This window comes from Protopterus annectens, chromosome 7.part0 (genome assembly GCF_019279795.1).
Source record: "Protopterus annectens isolate FY-2018-M chromosome 7.part0, PAN1.0, whole genome shotgun sequence".
Lineage (NCBI taxonomy): Eukaryota > Metazoa > Chordata > Ceratodontiformes > Protopteridae > Protopterus > Protopterus annectens.
Genome location: NC_056739.1, coordinates 1,683,563,936 through 1,683,586,888, shown reverse-complemented (window position 1 = coordinate 1,683,586,888; position 22,953 = coordinate 1,683,563,936). Strand labels below are relative to the sequence as shown.

At 43.1% G+C, this 22,953-nt stretch overlaps 1 protein-coding gene across 1 annotated transcript in view; it reads right to left on the bottom strand.

Annotated features, from left to right (window-relative positions):
- Positions 1-22,953, bottom strand: part of ABHD2 (abhydrolase domain containing 2, acylglycerol lipase) — a 1,158,770-nt gene that overhangs the window by 213,772 nt on the left and 922,045 nt on the right. Inside the window, 1 exon segment of the mRNA XM_044078196.1 lies at positions 11,457-11,570. Coding sequence (XP_043934131.1) covers positions 11,457-11,570 — 114 coding nt within the window.

Below are 22,953 nucleotides of genomic sequence, written 5' to 3'. Positions count from 1 at the left end.
CAGTTGCCACCCATCCGGTTATAAGTGGGACAGTCATGGTTTTGTATCTTGTATCCCACTTGTTTCTATACTCACAGTTCGTTAACACAGAAAAGATTTATTTTAATGTCTTCACCAAAAGTGCTGCTGCCTGTTTTCTAGCACCATGATGGGAATGGGAATTCCTAAGTCAAAGTATGATTAAAGTTCATGAAATTAGCGTTGTTTCAATCTTTGATGTTAGGCAGAAGTACTCTTCATAGCACCCGCAATGTGCCCAGTAATGACTCCTCCTGCAATTCATAAGGAGTTACGTGTATCAGTAACAAATCTAAGTACAGGAGTATATTCTTTTTTATAAGACCCATTGATCCTACTACTACTACTGGAACTGTCTGGGTATCCTTCTTCCACATTGCCCGTGTTTCTACCTGCAAATCCTGTTATTTTATGACTTTGTGTCTCTCTGTACATAAAACACTGTAGTCACTAGGTGTAGCAATTTCAATGAAAAGTGCTACTTTTGTCTTTTTTCATGGACTACTATATCTGGTTTTCTCACACCTATTTTCTGAACTGTTGGTATTGGGTGATCCCACAAGAACTATGCAGAAAATGTTGCACATTCTTTAAAGAATTAGAAATTAAACTTTTCACACTCTTGATTACTCTCAACAGGTGAACGTTGTTCTGATCCTGGAGATCTATGTCTTTTCCTGTAGTGTTATGAAACTATCTACAACTGGCAGGGTATATACTGAGCTGATTCAGACCACTGACAGTGATGATTATGCAATGTCTCAGTCACTCAATCTACACTTTGCACCCATGAACAGACCCTCATGAAAAGTTTTACATGGCACTGAGTGCAATCATGAACACCTGCAAGCTGCATTGCACATGCTGGGGCATGGAAACATTGCAAACAGGTTTGCTGCAATTCATAGCTTCATTATGTTAGGCATGGAGTTTCCAAAAAATATAATCACTGTAATGGTCAGCATGCAATACAGCTAATCTTTGTTTACCATGTGGCAAACCTATATTGTACAAGTTCAAAAATATTATGGTCCATCTCGAACACTGCCACTGATAGCACAAATGAGTTGCACTATGTTGCATGATAATTCTTGCAAAAGGAAACCGCGGTGATCACAAGATGTCAACCACTGCTCTCTGACATGAGATCTGATGAATGGCCATGGCTTCAAGACAGTACTGATTCTTGTAGGAACCCCAGGTGGTGCTCTAAGGAGACTAAAAATTTCTCCAGTTCCTGCAGAGACACCACTGGGACCATTTACTAGGGAAATTATATGAGGGCCCTGAATATAAGATGGATGCCTGGCACTGTCTTGCAAGGGCAGTGAAGGATGCCACTAGCATCCCATGAACAGACGAGCAGTGCAAGCACCATTCTAGTGGCCTGAAAAGGCACCATCAGACTTTCTTCAGTGATGGGAAGAGGTCAGAGTGAGAGCTCCTGAGATAATACTGTAAGCACATTTTAAACATTTGTTTTCTTTTAAACAGTAATCATGCTACTATGAAGTGTATTACACTTGTCTCTGCTTTTTCCAATTTTTATCCAGTAACTCCAGAGCAACTGTAGATAATCAGCTTCAGTATCAGGGAAGGTCAGCTCATATTTTCTGGTGCAGGGGTGGGCACACGCATTTTGTACTGCATTTTATGAAGCTGTTTAGTTTTCAGAGTCGCATCTTAATTACTGGACACACAGGCACGTGTTTACATTTCTTTGACAGACTCATTGTGGGAAATGCATATCACATACTACCTCTTCAGCTACTTTTGGCAGTTAGCCATTTCAGAGTTTTGTTAGTATATATGAGATACTTGCTCAAGGACTGTCAGTAATGGTGCAACCACTGTGGCTCCACAAGTAAAACACCTGCTTTTCATGACTGATGACAGGAAGCCACTGGTTTCTCTTCCCACAGCAGGTGCTGCCTCCCATCTCCACAAAACAGCATACATTACACCATGGGGGCCATCAACTGCTGCCTTAGGCTTGAGACTTATAGGGGAACCCAGAATGACTGAATCTGGGCTAGCTGCATACAACATGTGCAAAGGGAAGCACATATGTATGCACAGATGCACATGTAGGAATGAGTGTATGAAATTGTAGTTAGAGCACAACATTCACTGCGTAGTTACATGTTCTGTATTCATCTGGCAGTAATGCTGCTGCCATGGTGGCTGAACAGGTAGAATACTTGCTTTTCATGGCTCATGATGGAAATTTTTTGGGTTCTACCCTCACACGTACATTTACCTGAAACTGTGGAGAGCATCAAATGCTGCCCTGTGCCCAAGAACAGGTAGAATACTTGCTTTTCATGGCTCATGATGGAAATTTTTTGGGTTCTACCCTCACACGTACATTTACCTGAAACTGTGGAGAGCATCAAATGCTGCCCTGTGCCCAAGACTTGTGTGGTCCTTTAGCTGCATATGATAGGAAGGATGACTTCTTTAGTGTGTAGGGGACCACATATGTATAATGTTATACACATTCAGGTACTGCACTCATTAACATTGTACTTACAACACACACATATTCATTGGGCAGTCACTGGGTCTCCATTTAATACAGTTGCACAAACATCTTGTTCCGGTCACAGTGGTTGCACAGCTCAGGTTACATGTGCTTTCATGTGTATTAGACCTTGTTACTGTCACTGATTCTTTTTCTTGCATGTAATACAGCTGCACTTGGAGGTAACAGATAGTACAGTTTTGTACCTACCATAAATGTAGATGTTCGAGTGTCTTCACTGTTGCAGTCATTACACTTGGGTTATCCTGCCGTCAGGTGGGCCCGAAGTCGGCCTGAGTTCCAAAGTCTTGGTCCGGCGTCAGTTGCTGTCGCCTCTTCCCTGACGTCAGTGTGCCAGGGGTATATAAGAAGCAGCCAACGCCATTTTCTTCAGTTCCTTTTAACCCAGATGTCAGGTGCCCCCAGAGATGGTAGGCAATACATATTGCTAATAAAACATACAAAAAAGGTAAAATTAAAACCTTCAGTAACCAGCAAATACACCACATAGGTAGTATAGGTTAGTCCCAGATAAGAAAGAGGGGCTGGCGGGTGGGTACCCTGGACTGCAGCAGTGAAGACACTCGAACATCTACATTTATGGTAGGTACAAAACTGTACTATTTTCATCGTGTTTCACTGCTGCAGTCATTACACTTGGGTAGAATCCCAAAGCTGAGTTTGGGTGACTGGCTCTATAGAGGATTTGGTGTGGCTATGAGGCCCTGCAGTACTGCAGTGGCAAAGCCAGCTCTGGATCTGGAATAAACAGGCAAATGGTAATTCTTGGTAAAGGTGTGAACTCCAAGTTGCAACTTCCAAGATATCTTTGGTAGGTACTCCTCTAAGGTAGGCAGTAGAAGTGGCAGTTGCCCTGGTGGAATGTGATCTAATATTACTAGGCACAGGTTCCCATGTTGTGTGTAGCAGAACCAGATACAGTGTCCTATCCACTTTGAGATGGCCTGCTTTGAAATAGCCTTTCCCTGTGATACTGCAGCATATGATACAAACAATTGTTCAGATTTTCTGAAAGCTTTTGTTTTGTCCAAGTAGAAGCGCAATTGCCCGTGTATGCCCAAGGAATGTAGAAGTCTCTCCCCTTTATTCTGGGGATTTGGATAAAATGTTGGCAAATGAATAGATTGGTTAAGAGCCACACTGGATACCACCTTAGGCATAAAGGTAGGGTTTGTTCTTAAAGAAACCCTCTCTTGTTGGAAAATGATGAAAGGCTCCACTGCCATTAGTGCCTGCAGTTCTGAGACTCTTCGTGCCGGGGTTATTGCCAGAAGCAGAGCAGTTTTCCATGATATATATTTTAACCCTGCTGAACTGGCTGGTTCAAAAGGAGGCAAAGTGAGCTTTTCCAAAACGAAATTGAGGTCCCAAGTTGGTGTTGGAGCTCTCTGGTCTTATGTTTTTAGCCCCTCTGAGGTACTGCTTTAGCAATGTGTGAGAGAAAATAGGAGGATCTGTGTTGTAATGAGCCAAGATGGCAGAAGAGTGAATATTAATGGATGAGAAGGATAGTCCTTTGTCCAGCATCTCAGTCAAGTATTGTAGTATCTGAGGTATGTTGGGTACCAGAGGATCAAGGATTTGAGCCTGGTTCCAGGCTTCGAATCTCTTCCACTTTTCTGAATATGATTTCCTGGTGCTAGGCCTCCTGGCCTCCAAAAGGACATCCATAACCACTTTAGAGAGAAGTTGTCTGTTTGGCTAATGAATCTGCCATGCAGCCAGGTTTAAGGTTTTGAGCTGACTGTGTAGTATCTGATTGTTTTGCTGAGTTAGAAGGTGTGGAATTTGAGGCAAAATCCAAGGCGGGCCTTGAGCCAAGTTCTTTAAGATTAGGTACCAATGCTGGTGTGGCCAGTCTGGAGCAATCAGAATCATCTGTGGTTTTTCTTGACTGGCTTTTAGGAGTACCTTTGTAAGGAGAGGCACAGGTGGGAAGGCATAAACATTTAGGCTTTTCCAGCTCAACGAAAGAGCATCCACTTTCCATGCTTGTGTGTGATAAGTCCTTGTGCAGAATTTTTGTAGTTGGAAAGTCAGTGGTGAGGCAAAAGGATCTATATCCTGGCACCCCCATTTTTGCATTATCATGCTGAAAACTTGTGGATTTAATTTCCACTTGTGAGGATCCATGATGTTTCTGCTTAAGTCGTCTGCCAGAGTGTTTTTCTTTCCTGGCAGTAACTGTGCTTGCAGATGAACTTGACAGGTTAGAGCTGTGTTCCACAAGGTCATGGCTTGTCTGCATAGGGGGTAAGAATGAGTGCCCCCTGTTTTGTTTATGTACCACATCACAGTGGTGTTGTCTGTCTTTACTAGTAATTGTCCTGGATGCAGACGATCCTTGAAAGCTGTAAGGGCATTTTGTACAGCCAACATCTCTTTTTGATTGATGTGAAGATGCATTTGGTCTGTGGTCCATTTGCCCTGAATACATTTTCCTGCCATGTGTGCACCCCAGGCATAATCCGAGGCGCCTGTTGTTAAAGTCTGCCTGGCTGTGGGAAGAGTGAAAGGCTGACCCTTGTTGAGGTGACATGCCTGTGCCCACCATCGAAACTCCTGTTGTAGGCAGGGAATTAGTGGTATTACTGTCTCCAAGCTGTGAGAATGTTGAGACCAAACACTTTTTAGGTACCACTGTAATTTCCTCATATGCAGTCTTGCATATGGAATTAGTAGTATGCAGGATGCCATGAATCCCAAGGCCTGCAGAATTTTTCTTGCAGGGAGTTGGGACTTTGTTGCCATCAATAAAACTACTGAGTCAGTTGTCTTTGCTTGTCTGGCGTGAGATAAGCCATCTGGGTCATTGTATTTAAGCTGGCACCCAGGAATATTATCTCTTGTGAGGGCACTAGTTTTGATTTCTTTTCGTTTACTGTGTATCCTAGGCAACGTAACAATCTTTTTACAAACGCCAGATGCTGTAGAAGAATGTCCTTGCTCTCTGCTTGAATCAGGCAGTCATCCAGATATGGATATATTTGAATTCCTCTGTCTGCAAAATGCAATTACTGGTGCCAGGCACTTGGTAAAGACCCTGGGCACAGTAGATAAGCCAAAGGGCAGTGCAGAGAATTGGTAGTGCATTGAACCAGCTATGAATCTGAGGTATCTTCTGCAATTTTGTCTGATAGGGACATGCAGGTATGCCTGTTTGAGGTCCAAAGTAACAAGCCAAGCTTTCTTGCCCAACATGGGAAGGAGCTGTTGTAGTGTCAGCATTTTGAATTTCAGAACATCCATTTAGAGTGGAAAGGTCCAGAATGGGTCTCCAGTCTTTGTCCTTTCTGGGTACTAGGAAGAGTCTGGAGTAAAATCCTTGTCCTTTTTCCTGCTGTGGTACTTTTTAAATAGCTCTCATGTCCATGAGAGCTGTAATTTGTTTTTGTGCCTCTCTCCATTGATTTTGTGGCAGGTCTGGCATTCTTTTTAGCCTTGGAAGAGTGTGAAAGTGGAACCAGTAACCTTGAGTCACAATATTCAGCACCCATTTGTCTTGGGTGATTACTTGCCAGTTTTGAGAAAAAAGTGCTAGTTTTCCCCCTAAGGGAGCTGCCAAAAGGTAAGAGTTTGGCATTGGAAGGGGGGGGAGTCACTGGGACTGTTTCCTGTAAGGTTGTGACTTGTCCTCACCTACTTTTGGGTTTGATGCACCCCACTGTCATGGTCTATATGATCCTTGTGGCTGAGATCTGCCTCTTGGGCGTCTGTATCTGCCTCTTTGTGGCCTGTCTGACACTGGAAAGGACCAATTCTTTGTAGGCCAATTTCTGCTAAATCGTGGTGGCTGTACCTGTAAGAAATTCTTCACTGTTTGCATATATTTAGCCTTATCCTCCATTTTCTTTAATACCTCTTCTGCCTTAATACCAAATAAATTATCTTGCTGCAAAGGAGCATCTAATAATTTTGCCTTAACATGATCTGGTAAACTTTGTTCTTTTATCCAAGCATGTCTTCGAATCACAGATCCTGTAACTGCTGCTCTACAAGAAGCTTCTAATGAATCAAAACCACACTGCAAAGTATGCTTTCCCACTTGTTCAGCTGCATGCAATAAATCCTGCATTTCCTTATAGTCAGGTTGTTCCGCATTTGTATTCATTTTCTGTTTTAATTGAGACAGTAAGTATTGCTGATATTTAAGCATGTGAAACTGGCAATTTAGAGCCCTCACTGCTAAAGTTGCAGAGGTGTAAACTTTCTTTCCCCATCTGTCTAAAGCTCTAGAGTCCCTATCCGAGGGAACTGGATTCTTAGCCGTGGAAGCCTTAACCCCTTTGGGACCCTGGGAAATAGTTTCTGGGTCAGCAACAGGGTTTTTATAAAGAAATTTGTGAGAGTCAGGGACTCTGTAGTACCTGTCTGGCTTGACAGGAGCTGGGGGTAAAGAATCAGGATTTAAACTAGATTCAGAGAACACATCATCCACAATGTCCAATACTGGCAGAATAGCAAGGGGCCTGTGCTGAGGCAGTAAAAAAGTCTCTGAGCCTTTTCTTGGATTCTGAGTAATCCTGGCCCTCCCAGTGGAAATGCTCCCTCATGGTATGTAAAGTTTCCCCAAAAGAGTAATCCTCAGGAAGAGAGGCTGAAGGAATTGATTCTTCAGCATCAGAATCCTCATAGGGGGGTAAAGAATATCCCTGGTCTGAAGAGGAATCAGAATATATTGAAACCTGGTCAGAGGAATCATAATCTGTATCCTGCCTAGGCCTTTTATCAGGAGGGGGACGGGAACCCCTGATCAGAGTTATCACGTCTTCGGCCATCTTGAGCATCTGATTTTAGGCATGGAGGCCTGTCCAGGTGAATGATGTACTTGCTTCTTTGTCTTTAATGTAGGCTTAGATTTGACTGTAGTTGCAATGTAAGTTGAGTAGGCCTGAAAACACCCTCAGAAGCCGATGCCTGCTCAGCGGCTCCGGATCCATCTGAAGGGTTAATCTCCGTTGACCCAACACCTTCTGTATCCTGAGGCCTAGGCACCTCCATGTGAGAGTTGGTCATGGCCTGTGGTTCAGAGGTAGCGGGTGTCAGGGGCTGCGAAAGCGCCTCACTGAAAACCGGCGACTGGCCTATAAGAGGCTTCGTCATCAGTTTTGGGTCTCGGATGCCTTTCCTTATCTTTATCTTTGCATTTTTTGTGCATTCCAGTCGTCGGTTGTTCCGACGGCATTGTATAATTAAACCTTCGCCCAAAGTAATGGCGAGCAAAATCAAATCGACGTTTAATAGTGCGTTTGTTAAATCTAGCACAAAACCGACAACTAGTGACGTCGTGATCTGGGTCTAGGCATGGGATACAGTAAGAATGAAAATCCTTATGAGGTATTTGCTTCCCACAAGAAATACAATTATTAACTTTTATTGACATCGGTCTGAGGCAAGAAAAAGTTTCCCCAATGGGGTACTTAGCTTTATTGAAGGCTTCGATTCGGAAACCGAATTTGAATCTCAGGAGTCGGCCGAACGGTACTTGTGAACTGCTTTTGCTTCGGGCACTGCACGGCAAGAAAGACTGGAGAAAATGGGGTTGGCTGCTTCTTATATACCCCTGGCACACTGACGTCAGGGAAGAGGCGACAACATCCGATGCCGGACCAAGACTTTGGAACTCAGGCCAACTGCGGGCCCGCCTCACGGCAGGATAACCCAAGTGTAATGACTGCAGCAGTGAAACACGATGAACATCTTCATTGCCAAGTAGTAATATATGTAATTGTATGTCTGCATTTCTCTCCCTCACCATCTTTGTCACTATCCTTTCTGCTTATTAGCTTTCTTTTCCCCTTGTTTGTTGTTTTATTCCATTTATTTTCCTTTTTTACATAGAAACATTCATAACGACATATGTGACTCCACTGTACCTTGAGCCATCGGTAAGTCATACCATCTTACGCCTCACATGACCAGCCTAAAAGGGATACTTCACAAGACATTCCTGTAGCAGAGGAGGCTGAAAGCCTTTCGTGCTATATTCAACTGTGAGGCCTCACCAGTATGGGACACTGATTTTCACTGGTGGCTCTGACAGGGGTGGGGACCCTTTTATAAGGAGGAGTCAGCTAGCTGGCGTTGGAGGGGAATATGTCTCAATAACCACCTAGAAAGACTCCTTTTGCAGCTTGTACAGTCATCTTCCCGTCTGGCATGGCCCCAACATGAGAGCCCCAACATGAGGATATCCAAAGTGGGGAATGATTTTCAACCAAGTCCAGGTTATACCCACCCTATCTCCTATGCTAGGGCTCTTCCTTTTGTGTACATGTCCACTCTTGTTTGTTGTTAAATCTCCTCATCACCTTAGTCTTACCCCCTGTTTGTCTTATGTCCCCTACTCCACTGTGCTCTCCATTCATCAGTGTGTCAGTATCTTCCCTGTTATTCTTGAATGCATTCTAGTTTTATGCTCCCCTACTAATTACCTCAATCTTTTATCTTCCTTTCTTCCCCACCTTACTTTTTTCCATTTATAAAATGGGAGTCAGTCCAAAACAAAAAACATTTTACCCTGCTTTGTCCATCTCCATCCTGTTCATTCCACAGCATTTTCCCCGTGTGTATTTCTCTCTGCATCTTTTACCTTTTTCATTAACTGTTTTATTCTTCCATTTCCACCCTTTGATTTGGTCAACAAATGGATTAATCTACACCATATTGGCCCTTCAGGGCTGCTACTTGCCTTTTCTGTCTTGATGCTTCTCTGCACGCGTGAATGCACTGAGTTGCATCGATGCACATACATGTGCTATGTTCATGAATGTTTCTCCCTGCATACTGTCACTTCCACTGCAGGATACATGCCCTCACCACAGTCCCTGCTTTGGTTGCATGCAAGACTTTTAATTGGATGCCATGTTCACACTGATACTTCATAAAGTAAATCCTTAGTGAGCTTTGAGGCATGTCATGTCCAAAAGGTAAACAGTGGTCAACTCAGCATGACCGCAATGTTTCTGAATCCCAGGACCAATCTTATGCCCTTCTCAAAACTCACATTGCATTTCCATTTCAACAGGTACCCATGCCTTAATACCTTTACTCTTTTCACCAGTGGCAAATACACTTTTTTTCTAAACTCAATACCTGCCAAGCAGCAGCTTTAAATCTTCAAATACATCTCAAATTTAGCTTATTTTTCTCTTTGGGCATACTTTGTCCCTACATCATTTTTGCATTCAGCAATACTGCTAATATTGCCAGCAGTTAAAACTTGCACACAGGTCTTTCAAACCTATCCCTTTTGTGCAACTACAGTTTCTATCATATACAAAGTATCCATCTGTTGCCTCATACAATCTAGAGTTGCTTTTTCTCACTTCTCTCCTTTCTACTTGTGCACTGCCTCGGATAGCATTCTTAGCACAGCCTTCAGCACTCTTTGTTGCTTCCAGGACCATTTACCAATAAGTCATGGTTATCTATCCATAAGTACTGATAAAATAGATTTATTTTGTTCCACTCGTGATTCAGATACTGACATTAAATCAAACATCCACTGCATAGATAAACATTTTAACTTCTGCCTCGGCAGCTAAAATTTGAGCATCATTCTAACTAGACCCTCCTGTAAACTCCATAATCTGTTTCATATGAAGTACAGAAAACAGCCATGGCAGGATTTGCCAACTGGCACTGTGAACTTTGACTCTAGATGATGGTCACTGTTGATGCGACATTCCAAGTGCAAAAATGGGGAAAAAGGGGGTTATGGGTAGATGGATGGATTCTTTCTACATAGTATAGATAAGATCAGTCTTCTGGTATCCTTCTGTTGTAGAGTAAGGGAATTCCCCTCGTGGATTGGTCAAATCACCCCTAAATAGTAGTAATGTCACCTTGGTTCTTCCTGCAAAAAGGTTACAGACTTAGAGGTCTAAAATGGTAAATAAAAGAGTATCTGCGCACAGCGGTCAAATTAAAAATTATGCACCTCATTGTAATATAGCACTCTGAATCTGCATTAGGCTATTCCAACACACATATAACAATTTCAGGCACAGGCAATATTGCCTTTCTAGCCTTCCAATGTACTAAATCAGTTATTCACGTAAGTTTCCTGGTTGTTAACTAAATTAGTGCTTAGTTTAATGTAATGTAGTAGACTATTCCATACATCAGCTACTCTCCCAGAGAGCCTATTAGTACACCTCTCACTTCTATACAATCTACTACATAGGTTATCTGATGATTCTCTACTACATTTTGATAACCCCACACATTCCCAGAGGTAGCTGTCTCTAACTGCCCTATACACATAAATAAGGGCTCCTCTTAGGTTAGGTTCATAGGTTCATACTAGGCTATCTGCCCTAGGGCATTTATAAGCCTAGCCAGAGTGTGTTTGGCTTTCGCCACCCATTTTAAATTAATTTTGCTATGCCTAAATTTTTTGAGGTTAGTATACTGTGCCTCTGTAACAGTAAATCACAATTTCCACATGATGAATAAAAATAAGGATAAACTTAAAATCTTATTTTAGTTTCTGTTACAAAACCAAAACTTGGAATATTCTGTGTTATATCCAGAATAATCAAAGAACAATTGCATTTGACCAAAGCTTTGCAAATTTAATAACTTGAAAAGTGCAAAGCCTGCACAAGGTCACAAAATAAACATTTACATGACAGAAGCTGGTGTTTAAGGTCACATAGACAAGGGGCTCATAAGATGAGAAAGTTCATGTCTCCAGACAGCTAAACTGTAACCATTTCCTTTTACAACAAATAGCTCCAAGTACACAGTGAAAATGAAACACACACACACACACACACACACACACACACACACACACACACACACACACACACACACACCAGACATTAAAGCTGACTGATGTGGTTCCAATCATTAAACATGTCACTTCTTGATGAAGAAATGTTACCTCATAACAATTTCGTCAATCTGATTTAGAGATGTCACTGTGTGCAGTCTGCTTTCATCTACATCTTTCAAGTTACTGGACTTTTTGCTTTGTGCATCTTCAAACAACTCCTTCCTATGGATAAAATACAGCGTTGTTAACAATTATGCTACGCACATACATAAAAAACAATCATTAATAATTTCAAAGCTGCAGTCATACAGATTTCTTTCTTACCAGCTTGTAACAGTTTTTAATGCATTACTTGCAGCAAACTCAGAAGCCCTGATCCATTACAGGTAAGACACATATGACACTTACCACTGTGCCGCTATGTCTGGCACTCCAACAACAGAATTTCAAGCAGTGCCCAATGAAATATACATTCCTTCACACCAACATACTGTCAGGATAGAAAGGCATTACGGTCTGTGCCTGAAATATTTGTACATGTGTATGTATATAGATGAAACGTACATGTGTGTTTGGCAATATGTATAGGGATAGCACGGTTCCTCACTTTCCTGCCCTCCTCCTCAGTTTTTTTTTTCTTGGTATAGGCACAAAAGAAACTGACAAAGAAGAAAAACCCCTTTGTAAATGCAGAAAAGTAATAACGTGAAGACATGAAAAAAGACTTGAGTTCACAACACATTATGACATGAATTTTTTTCTTGTTAATGTGATAACCGATAAGAGGATGGTTACTGGTGTCAGAAATTTCAAAGACACTGTGTGCATTGGTAAAATGGAGATTTTGTCACAGATTCTAGATAAAAGTTCAAATCCCAAGATGATATAATGGCTCTTCAGAAGAAACAGAAGCAAACTGGTTGTTGAGAAACAATTTGACAGCAAGCCTCAGAGTCAGAGACATCAAGGATGAACAATGCCTGAATTGGGATAGGCACTTAAGAAATGCTATCAAAGACCTAAAGAAATGGAACCTTACGTAATACAAGCCGATGGTCTTCACACCATTACAGAATCAATTTCAGTTTAACAAATACAAAATCCTAGAAGCTATTTTAGTTTTTGCAGGATCTTTCAAACCTGGGTAGAAAATAATCCTCTACTGGTCAACAAAACTACAATATCTAAGTAAAGAGAGACAGACACAAGTTCATAGGTGTGTACTAGGCTAATTGCCCTGGAGCCTTTACAAGCCTAATCCATAGAATTACCCTGGGATCGTGCCACCCGACCTTAGTTCCCAGTGGCTCTGTCAAGTAAAGCCAATGGAGTGATCCCTGGGGTGAATTTTCTATTTCCCATCCACTTATCAAGATTTCTCTTGAAGACGGCCAGTGAGGTTCTCTGCTTGACATGTATGGGAAGTCTATTCCATAGTATGGGCAGTCTCTGGGTTATGAGCCTATCCATCCAGCATGTTCTGTTGATTGTGGTAAAGAGGCTGAGGTCTCTGCAGCATGTGGTGCGAGGGGATTGGGATTTCTTTAGATGTAGCACTTATTTATTTTATTTTTTATTTGTTAACCGGGAAAGTCCGACTTGGAACAAAGCCAATTTTCAGCGGAGGTCCAGAGAGAAATGCTCCAGATGCATGTCTTTGTAACATGGGAAGAAACCGGAGCACCCAGAGGAAACTCACACGAACGCAAGGAGGACATGCAGACTCCACACAGAAGGAACAACAGCCGAGAATCGAACCAGAGAACCTCTTGCTGTGAGGCGATAACTCTACCACTGCACCACTGCACCGTCCTGTTTCTAACAGAGCTGGGTCAGACATGGCTTTGTAGGTCAAGCAGAGATCACCTCTAAGTAGGCAATATGAGACAGAGAATAGCTGGAGTTTTTTGAGTCTATCCATACAGGACAAATGTTTAAGGCTTAGGATCCTCTTTGTGAGGTACTTCTGCAGCCTCTCCAGTTGTTGCAGGTGTTTAGTGAGGTACATGCCAAATGGGACACTGTACTCAATGACTAGCTTAATCAGGGAAGAGTAGAGGGAGACAATGACCTAAAGAGGTCATTGACTCCCTTTACTCTTCCCTCTTTAAACTAGTTGACAATGACCTCTTTCTCCCTGGATGCAAAACCCTTAGTAATGAGATGTGCCACATTAGAAGGACTTTCTAACCAAAGTGGCAATGTGGTGGTCAAAAGAGAAGTTGTTGTCAACCTGTGTTCCCAGCTCTCTTATAACGTCTTCTGTGTTCAGTGGACTACCATCGATGTGATAATTCATGGGAACCAGGTTTTTCACAAAGGGGATGACGACATTTTTTAGCATTGAGCTTAAGGCCATGGTTCTGACACCAGTTATTGGTCTCAGTGAGGCCTTTCTGTAGGATGTCAACATCACTTGGGGAGTTAATAGCTTCCAACTTGCAATTGTCTGTGAACTTTGTCAGCCAGAGTCCCTTTGTGTTGTCCTGGACTTCAGAGAAGTAGGTACCAAACAGGAGAGGACCCAGGACCGAACCCTGTGGGACTCCACTTGTGACTAGTCGGCAGTCTGACTTGGAGTCAGCTACTTTCACACTGTAGGTTCTACCTGTGAGCCAGTTTGCAACCCACCTAGTGATATAGGGGTTGATGTCTAGCTTAGTGAGTTTTTCTATGATTTCTGAGTGGGGAATGGTATCAAAGGCCTTGGTCACATCAAGGTAGGCTGCATGAACCACCTTGCCTTCATCCACAGCTCTGGTGACTGACTCAAAGAAGTTGACTAAGTTGAGCAGGCATGATCTACCCTTCACAAAACCAAACTGGGTGGGATCCAGAGTTGGAGATTCCCTATAGACTTGTTTATTAGGTCCATGATGATGCTTTCCATAGCTTTGCATATCAGCCTCATCAGGCTAATGGGGCAACAGTTTCCAGGGTCTGTAGTTGCTCCTCCTTTGTGGAGAAGGATGACTGTAGCAATGCGCCATTTGGAAGGGACAAAGCCTGAGGTGAGGCTGTGAATGAACAGGGCACACAGGTGAGGTGCCAGTTCACTCTGTAGTTCATGTACAACATAGCCAGGGATATTGTCAGGTCCCATAGAAGCTGTATTCTTGGCCTTGGACAGTGCTGTTTTAACCTGTGCAGCGGTAATACTGGGTGCCTGGCAATCTATTTGTATTGTGACTGGTCCTTTGGGGAGGGAGAGAGGGGTAAAGTTGGCAATGAATCTGTCGGCCAGTATACTGGGAATCTCTGTTGGCTTGGTATAGGAGGTACCATTGTGCAGTAGCTCAGAGAAAAATCTGGGTATTGCTGTGGAAATTCTTTACATAACTATAGAAGGCCTTGTGGTTGTCTTTACTATCTGTTGCAATTCTGTTTTTGTAGCTAGCTTTAAAGGATTTGATGAGGGATTTCAACTTTTTGTTGAGGCTGTGAAGGGAGTTTTTCCAGTCTTGGGATTTCACCTTATTCTGCATCAGTTTCCTCCTCCTCCTGTTGTAGAGTTTTTTTTATGGCAGGGGACCACCAGATTGGCTTCCTTTTTTTGGAGGAGAGCATCTTGGTTCTATTGGGTATGGCGAGATTCATGCATTTGTGTACGTGTTTGCACAATGCATTGGTGTAGGATTCTGTGGTCATGCACCTTTTCTCCATTTGCATGGGTGCGTGAAGTTAGTCACCTCTGTTTTTAGGAGGCCAAAGTTCACTTTGGAGAAGTTTTTCATGGTGGTTACCTTTGCGTGGGGGTGGGGGTGGATGTGGATTTCCAAGATGATTAGTTTGTGGTCGGATCTAATCAGGGTGGAGTTGACTACTGGTCTAGAGCCCATGTTAGTAATGACCAGGTCAAGGATGTTGCTACCTCTACTGAGGATAAGAAAGAGCTGGTCCTTGGCATTGGAATTAATGAATTCCAGGAAATGTTGGGCAAGTGTACTGGTATATGAGTAGCTTTCCCAGTTACTGAAGAGTAGTTAAGTCGCCTAGTACGAGTGTGTTAGGTTGGACCCTAATATTCTCCAGGGTGCTTAGGAACGTGGAGTGTGAGTCCTGAGGTGAGGTTGTGAATGAACAGGGCACACAGGTGAGGTGTCAGGGAACTTATAGCAGGCTACAACCTGAATTGCTGTTGTACCAAATGTTAGCTGCACCTGAAGTATCTCAGAAGTGTTATGTTGGGCTAATAGTCTGGAGGTGTGCGCATCCTTTATGAATATGGAAACACCACCGCATTTGCAACTTTGGTCCAAGTTCTGGGGCCAAAAGGTGTGGAATGAGTTATAGCCTGGTAGTGTAGGGGTGCTTTCTGCTGCCTTGAAGCAGTTACGGTGCAAAATGTTGATGTTCTCCATTTTAAGGAGTGCTTCGAGTGAGTGCATTTTGAGATTTAGACTTCTAGCATTGAGCAGCATGATCCTCAGATTGCATTTATTTGTAGCTGTTACGGTGGTAATTTGGTCTTTGGAATACCACATAAAAAGGCACGACAGGGGTGGCAAGAGCCTTGGTCAGTATCTGGAAGCCCAGCGGTGACAGATGCAGGCCATCTCTGGCAAAGCATTGAGGTCTGTCAATCATGTCATCCCAGGCAGACAGATACTGGATCCCCTTAGAATGACACCAGAAACTTAGCCAATTGTTGAAATCAATAATTTTCTGCTTGTACTATGATATCATTCTGGGTGATGGTAGGATGCTGCTCAGGGCTATGGTCATACCCGCCTGGCTACATAATCCGAGAACTCCTCTATGTCTCTTTTCATTTAGTCCAGGGAGGTACATCTCAAGTCATTCACACCCACATGTACAATTACAAAGTCATATTTGTACCTGTTGTTGAGGGAGCTGAGTGTGTGCGTTATGTGCTGGACCCTGGTGCCCGACAGGCAGCTGACTGTTACTTTCTTATTCAACCTAGTGAGTGGGACATCAGTGTGCCTCAATATCGAGTTACCTATGATTAGTGTGTTGGGATGTTGTTTTGCCTTAGGAGTTTTGGTTGAGTGGCACACTGTTCAGGACAGTTGTGTGTCTCATGATTAGTGTTGTGCTGTGGTGGTAGACTGCATTTCTCCCTTGCAGGTCTCTGCTGTTTGGGTAGATTTTTATTGAGAGCCTCCGCGAAGGTGGGTGTATGGGTTATGCGAAGGTAGTGCTGGTGTGTGTTCTGGAGGGCTATGTGTTCTATGTGGTGCTGTGCAAGTGTTGACCTTCTCCTCTTGACCAGCTATTCCGGTCTTGGCCGGAGAGTGTGTGGCTTCCAGTTTGGATATACAAGTGCATTTCTCACAAGTCTGCATGCTGGGAGTTAAGAGAAGAGGGTTGTCAATGTACATGAGGCAGTTGCTACATTAAAACCAAAATCCAAGGCAATGAACGCAGCAAGGAATCCGTAATGGGAAAAAAGTACAGTTTTGTACCTACCATAAATGTAGATGTTCGAAGATCCACATTGCTGCAGTCCTAACACTTGGGGTAGTCCGCTGTCCCAGTCGGCCCGAATACCAAAGTATATGGCTGACGTCGGTCAAGGCGCATTAGTCTGACGTCAGGACGTCAGGGTACAAATGCGCATGACCGACGTCATATCCTCAGTCTTTTCTTGCCCCAGATGTCAGAAGACCCTAAAAAGATAAGGCTAAAACCAAAAACACCACACACTCCTGCACCAAATATATATACAATATATACAAATTTACAAGAGTATAACCTCACCCACACAACCACCCCTAAACACAGAGGGAAGGAGGGAGGATTGGACTGCAGCAATGTGGATCTTGAACATCTACATTTATGGTAGGTACAAAACTGTACTATGTTCTTCATACCACATTGCTGCAGTCCTAACACTTGGGTAGAATCCCAAAGCAGAGGTAAGGGAGGCTGGCAAATCATAAGGAAGCAGGAGCTGACAACATGCCCTGCAAAATAGCCGTGGCAAAACCAGCCCTAGATTTAGAGTAGAGAGGAAGGTGGTAATGCTTAGAGAAAGTATGCACTGAACTCCAAGTAGCTGCCTCCAAAATATCCTTAGTTGCCACCCCTTAGAAATGCTGTTGAAGTGGCAGTAGCCCTAGTGGAATGAGGCCTAATCCCAGCTGGAATCTCCTTGCCATGATGGGAATAACAAAATGCAATGCAAAACCCAATCCACTTAGAAATAGTTTGTTTTGACACAGGCTTGCCCTGAGAACTCAAAGCAAAAGAAACAAACAACTGCTGAGACTGCCTAAAATCCTTAGTCCTGCTTAAATAATAACGCAACTGCCTGTGTACATCTAAAGTGTGCAAAATCTTTTCCCCTTATTTTGGGGATCTGCATAAAAGGTAGGCAAATGAATAGTTTGGTTTAAAGCCACACTAGAAACCACTTTAGGCATAAAGGAAGGATTAGTACGTAAAGATACCCTATCCTTATGAAACATCAGGAAAGGCTCAACCGCCATAAGGGCCTGCAATTCAGACACCCTTCTTGCAGATGTAATGGCTAACAAAAAAGCAGTCTTCCATGACAAATATTTCAATTCAGCAGTAGCTGCAGGCTCAAAAGGTTGTAGAGTGAGTTTCTCCAACACAAAATTAAGGTCCCAAGCAGGAGTAGGAGCTCTACGTGGGGGTCTTATATTCTTTGCCCCTCTAAGAAATTGCTTGAACAAAGGATGAGAAAACAATGGTGGGTCACAATCATAGTGAGCTGAAATTGCTGCAGCATGAATCTTAATGGAAGAGAAAGACAAACCTTTGTCCAATAACTCAGTAAGATATTGAAGAGCCACACTCAAATTTGGCTCAGAAACATCCAAATCCTTTGCTGCACACCAAAATAAAAATCTCTTCCATTTTCCTGCGTACACTTTCCTTGTACTAGGTCTTCTGGCTTCCATAATCACATTCAAAACTTGTTGAGGAAGCTGAGACCTGCTATGGTTCAAAACAGAATATGCCAAGCTGTTAGATGAAGAGAGTGAAGCTTGACATTGAGCAGATGCCCGTCCTTCTGAGACAATAGGTGTGGAATCAAAGGTAAGGGCCATGGAGGCTTCCTTACCAGACTCCTCAGCAATGGGTACCAGTGCTGCCGAGGCCAATCTGGAGCTATTAAAATCATCCTTGGCTTGTCTTGTCTGACCTTTAGAAGTACCTTTGGGAGGAGAGGCAGAGGTGGAAAGGCATACACATGAAGATTTTTCCAACTGAAAGAAAGAGCATCCACTTTCCAGGCTGTGTGATGAAACCTTTTCGTGCAAAACTTTGGCAGCTGGTGGTTTAGTGGAGAAGCGAACAGATCTATGTCTGGAGTTCCCCATGACACTGTCAATGTCTGAAATACATGAAGATCCAGTTTCCACTCGTGGGGACCCATGATTTGCCTGCTTAACACATCTGCTAAGGAGTTCTGTGCTCCTGGCAGAAACCTTGCTTGAAGATTCAGCTGCAAGCTTAACGCAGTCTCCCACAAAATCATTGCTTGCCTGCATAGAGGATAAGAATGTGTTCCCCCTTGTTTGTTGATGTACCACATGACAGTTGTGTTGTCTGTTAGAATCAACACCTGCCCTGGAAGAAGTAAATCCTTGAAAGCCAGTAATGCAAACTGGACTGCTAACATCTCCTTCATGTTGATATGTAGATGCTGCAGTCTGGCAGGCCACTTGTCTTGTATCCACTTTCCATTCAGATGAGCTCCCCAAGCTGTGTCTGAGGCATCTGTCGTTAGAATCTGACTCGCCTCTGGCCGGGTCACAGAGAGTCCCTTGTTTAGGTGACATTCCTGAGCCCACCACAAAAATTCCTTTTGAATGCAAGGTACTATTTGAATGACAGTGTCCAAATCCTGGCAGTGCTGTGTCCATACATTTTTGAGATACCATTGTAGCTTCCTCATATGCAGTTTGGCATTGGGAAGTACCAGAATACAAGATGCCATGAACCCTAAGGCTTGAAGGACTGTCCTTTCAGTCAGCCCGGACTGATGAGATAGTTGATGGAAGTAAAGAGAAAGATTCTTTTGTTTGTCCAGGGTTAAAAAGGCCATCTGGGTTGCTGTATTCAGTCTCACACCCAGAAAGCACATGTCTTGAGAGGGTACTAGACTGGACTTTATTTCGTTCACAGAATACCCTAGGCATCTTAGCACTGCTATCACATATTCCAAATGCTGAAGAAGCACGTCCCTTCCTTGAGCCAGGATCAGGCAATCGTCCAAATAAGGATAGATTTGTATTCCTTTTAGCCTGAAGAAAGCTATCACTGGAGCCAGAACCTTTGTGAATACTCTGGGCAGTAGATAAGCCAAAGGGCAATGCAGAGAACTGATAATGAGAATTCCCAGCTCGAAACGCAGATATTTCCTGCAAATTAGTCTGATAGGAACATGAAGGTAAGCTTCCTTGAGATCCAAAGTTACCATCCAGTGATCTTTGCCCAGCAGAGGTAAAAGCTGTTGTAACGTCAACATTTTGAACTTGGGAATGTCCAGATAAGTGTTGAGGATAGACAGATCCAAAATTGGTCTCCAAGTGTTCCCCTTTTTTGGTACTAGGAACAGGCGAGAATAAAATCCTAGGCCCCTTTCTGGCACAGGAACCGGCTGAATGGCCCCTATTTGGAGCAACAGAGAAATTTGCTTGTGAGCCTCTTTCTTTGTTGAGGAGGAATGTCCGGCATGCCTTTGAAAGGAGGCAAGGTATGGAAATAAAACCTGTAACCGTGGTGAATGATATCCAATACCCATCTGTCTTGGGTAATTAAACTCCAGTTTTCTTTGAAAAGTGCCAACCTTCCTCCCAAAGGTGCTGCCAGACGAGAAGATTCTGGCAGCTGAAAAGGCAGGTCATTGTGTCTGTTTACGAAAGGACTGACCCCTGCCCTCACCAGAAGACTGAGCAGGTGAACTCCCTGTTCTAGGCCTAAAAGAACCTTGAGCTCTGCCTCTACCACGCCTAGACCTACCCCTAGACTGGGAATCATAAGCAGGATATGTCCACCCCTTGGTAGGCCAATTTCTACTAAACTGGAGGCTGAACCTGCAAAAATCTTTAACAGTCTGCATAGACTTAGCCTTGTCTTCCATTTTCTTTAGAACTGCTTCCACAGGCGAACCAAACAACACATCAGATTGTAAAGGAGCATCTAAAATCCTTGTTTTCACATGCTCAGCTAAATTCTGATCCCTCAACCAGGCGTGCCTGGGAAGAACCGAACCAGTGGCAGCCACCCTCGAAGAGGCCTGCACAGCATCAAAACCACATTGCAAAGAATGCTTACCCACCTGTTCAGAAACATGAACTAAATCCTGCAACTCTTTACACTCAATACCTTCCGCCAAAGCATCTACCTTAGACTTTAATTGTGAAAGGAGATAATTTTGGTATTTCAACATGTGAAACTGGCAATTCAAAGCTCTCATGGCCAAAGTGGAAGAAGTATACACTTTCTTTCCCCATCTATCCAAAGCCCTAGCCTCTTTATCTGGAGGAACAGGATTTTTAACAACAGAAGCCTTAACACCTTTAGGCCCCTGTGAAACAGTTTCTGGGTCTGCCCTAGGACTCTTAAAAGATACTTATGAGCTTCAGGCACCCTATAATATCTATCCGGTTTAACTGGAGCAGGAGGCAAAGAGTCAGGGTTCAGAGAAGCCTCTGCAAAACATCCTCTACCACATCTAGAACAGGAGGTATAGCTAAAGGCCTATGCTGGGGTAGAAACAAAACTTCCCTAAGCCTTTTCCTGGAATCAGAGAAATCCTGACCTTCCCATCTAAAATGCTCCCTCATGGAATGAAGAGTCTCTGAAAATGAAAAATCCTCAGGAGGAGAAGCAGAAGGAGTAGAATCATCTACATCAGAATCAGAGTAAGGGGAATACTCCTGCAAGTCTTCAGCCGAAGACTCAGAAGCATCCGAACACTGCTCAAAACTCCCAAGCTCAGGTTCCACCCTAGGCCTCTTATCAGGAGGGGGCATAGAACCTCTAATCATTGTAATCAAATCTTCTGCCATCTTAAGCATATGCTTCTTAGGTACAGACCCTGAAGAACTAGGGGTAAGTCCTGAAACAAAACCTGGCCTGCCCCTGGGAGAAGCCTTGGCAACAGGAGGGGAGGGCCTAACCACCTTAGGGAGGGAGGGAAGAACAGCTACCTGAGAAGCCCCTTCCGCCTGGCCTACCTCCTGAGAGGTCACATCTTGCAGTAATAAAGTCTCTCCCTGGGATTCCAAAGAAATTTCTGGCTGAACCCCTGGCTCCACCGAGCCCTCTAAAGAACCGACGTCCAGGACGGATGGTTCTTCCAGCCTAGGCTTTGCTGTTTTGTCCTTGCGCTTTTTCGACGAAGCGGGCGTCGGAGCATCCGACGGCATTTTATAATTACACCGCTTCCCAAAAACTAACCTGGCACAATCTAATCTTCTCTTTATAGTGCGTTTGTTAAATCTAGCACAAGAGCGACAGCCAACAATGTCGTGCTCAGGCCCTAAGCAAGGTATACACAAGGTATGGTAATCCCTATGAGGTATCTGTTTCCCACAAGAAATACAGTTATTCCCTTTTTCTGACATCCGGTAAAATACTGAGGCAAGAAAAAAACAAAATAATCCCCAACGGGGTACTTAGCCAACTTGGATTCGGTCTGAAACTCCGACTTCGGAAAATCTCAGAACGCCAACCTGCACTTGCAAAACTGCTTCTGCATCGGACCATGCGGCAAAAAAGACTGAGGATATGACGTCGGTCATGCGCATTTGTACCCTGACGCCCTGACGCCAGACTAATGCGCCTTGACCGACGTCAGCCATATACTTTGGTATTCGGGCCGACTGGGACAGCGGACTACCCCAAGTGTTAGGACTGCAGCAATGTGGTATGAAGAACATCAATAGTTTAATCCAAAGACTGTTAAAAACTCTCTTAACAACAGTTACAAAAGGTCAAACCACAAAAATCAATTCAAGTTGAGCGCGCTTTCACTTTGCCAATACAAAGCTTAATCAGAACTAAGATCTCCTGATGCAAGGCATTTAAATACATACTTTGTAATTGATCACTTTGAACTCTTAAAAAGACATGACACCTTACTAAAACTCTGATGTCAAACCTATTAAGCCATAAAAATATATGGAAATCAAAATAAAATTATACATATATATATATAGTAAATAACTTTGCCATGTAATTCATCCTAACAAAAAAAAAAATAATCAACATGTATAAACATGTTATAAAAATGCATAAACCAGCACTTATATGTAACTATCTAGTTAAATGCATAACATCTAAAACAATTAAAACAGTTCGTGTTTGATAAGTTGTATCCTTGTAAATATCTTAACCATATCTAACATAATTCAGTTATTGCACGATTCCCTAATGAATAAACAAATGAAATCAATCCACATAATAAGAACTAAACAAATAGAGCACCCAGAGACAACCATCATCTGACAATTTTGCTGTAAAAAAATAACAATTAATTGCATAAATACTTAACAACCCCGTTCAAAAATGATAATGTCACAACTTTGCCCGCTTTAGTTTCAATACACTAGTAATACTAATGTTGTCATTTAGACCCGGCGGTCTACCAGCGTCAGTT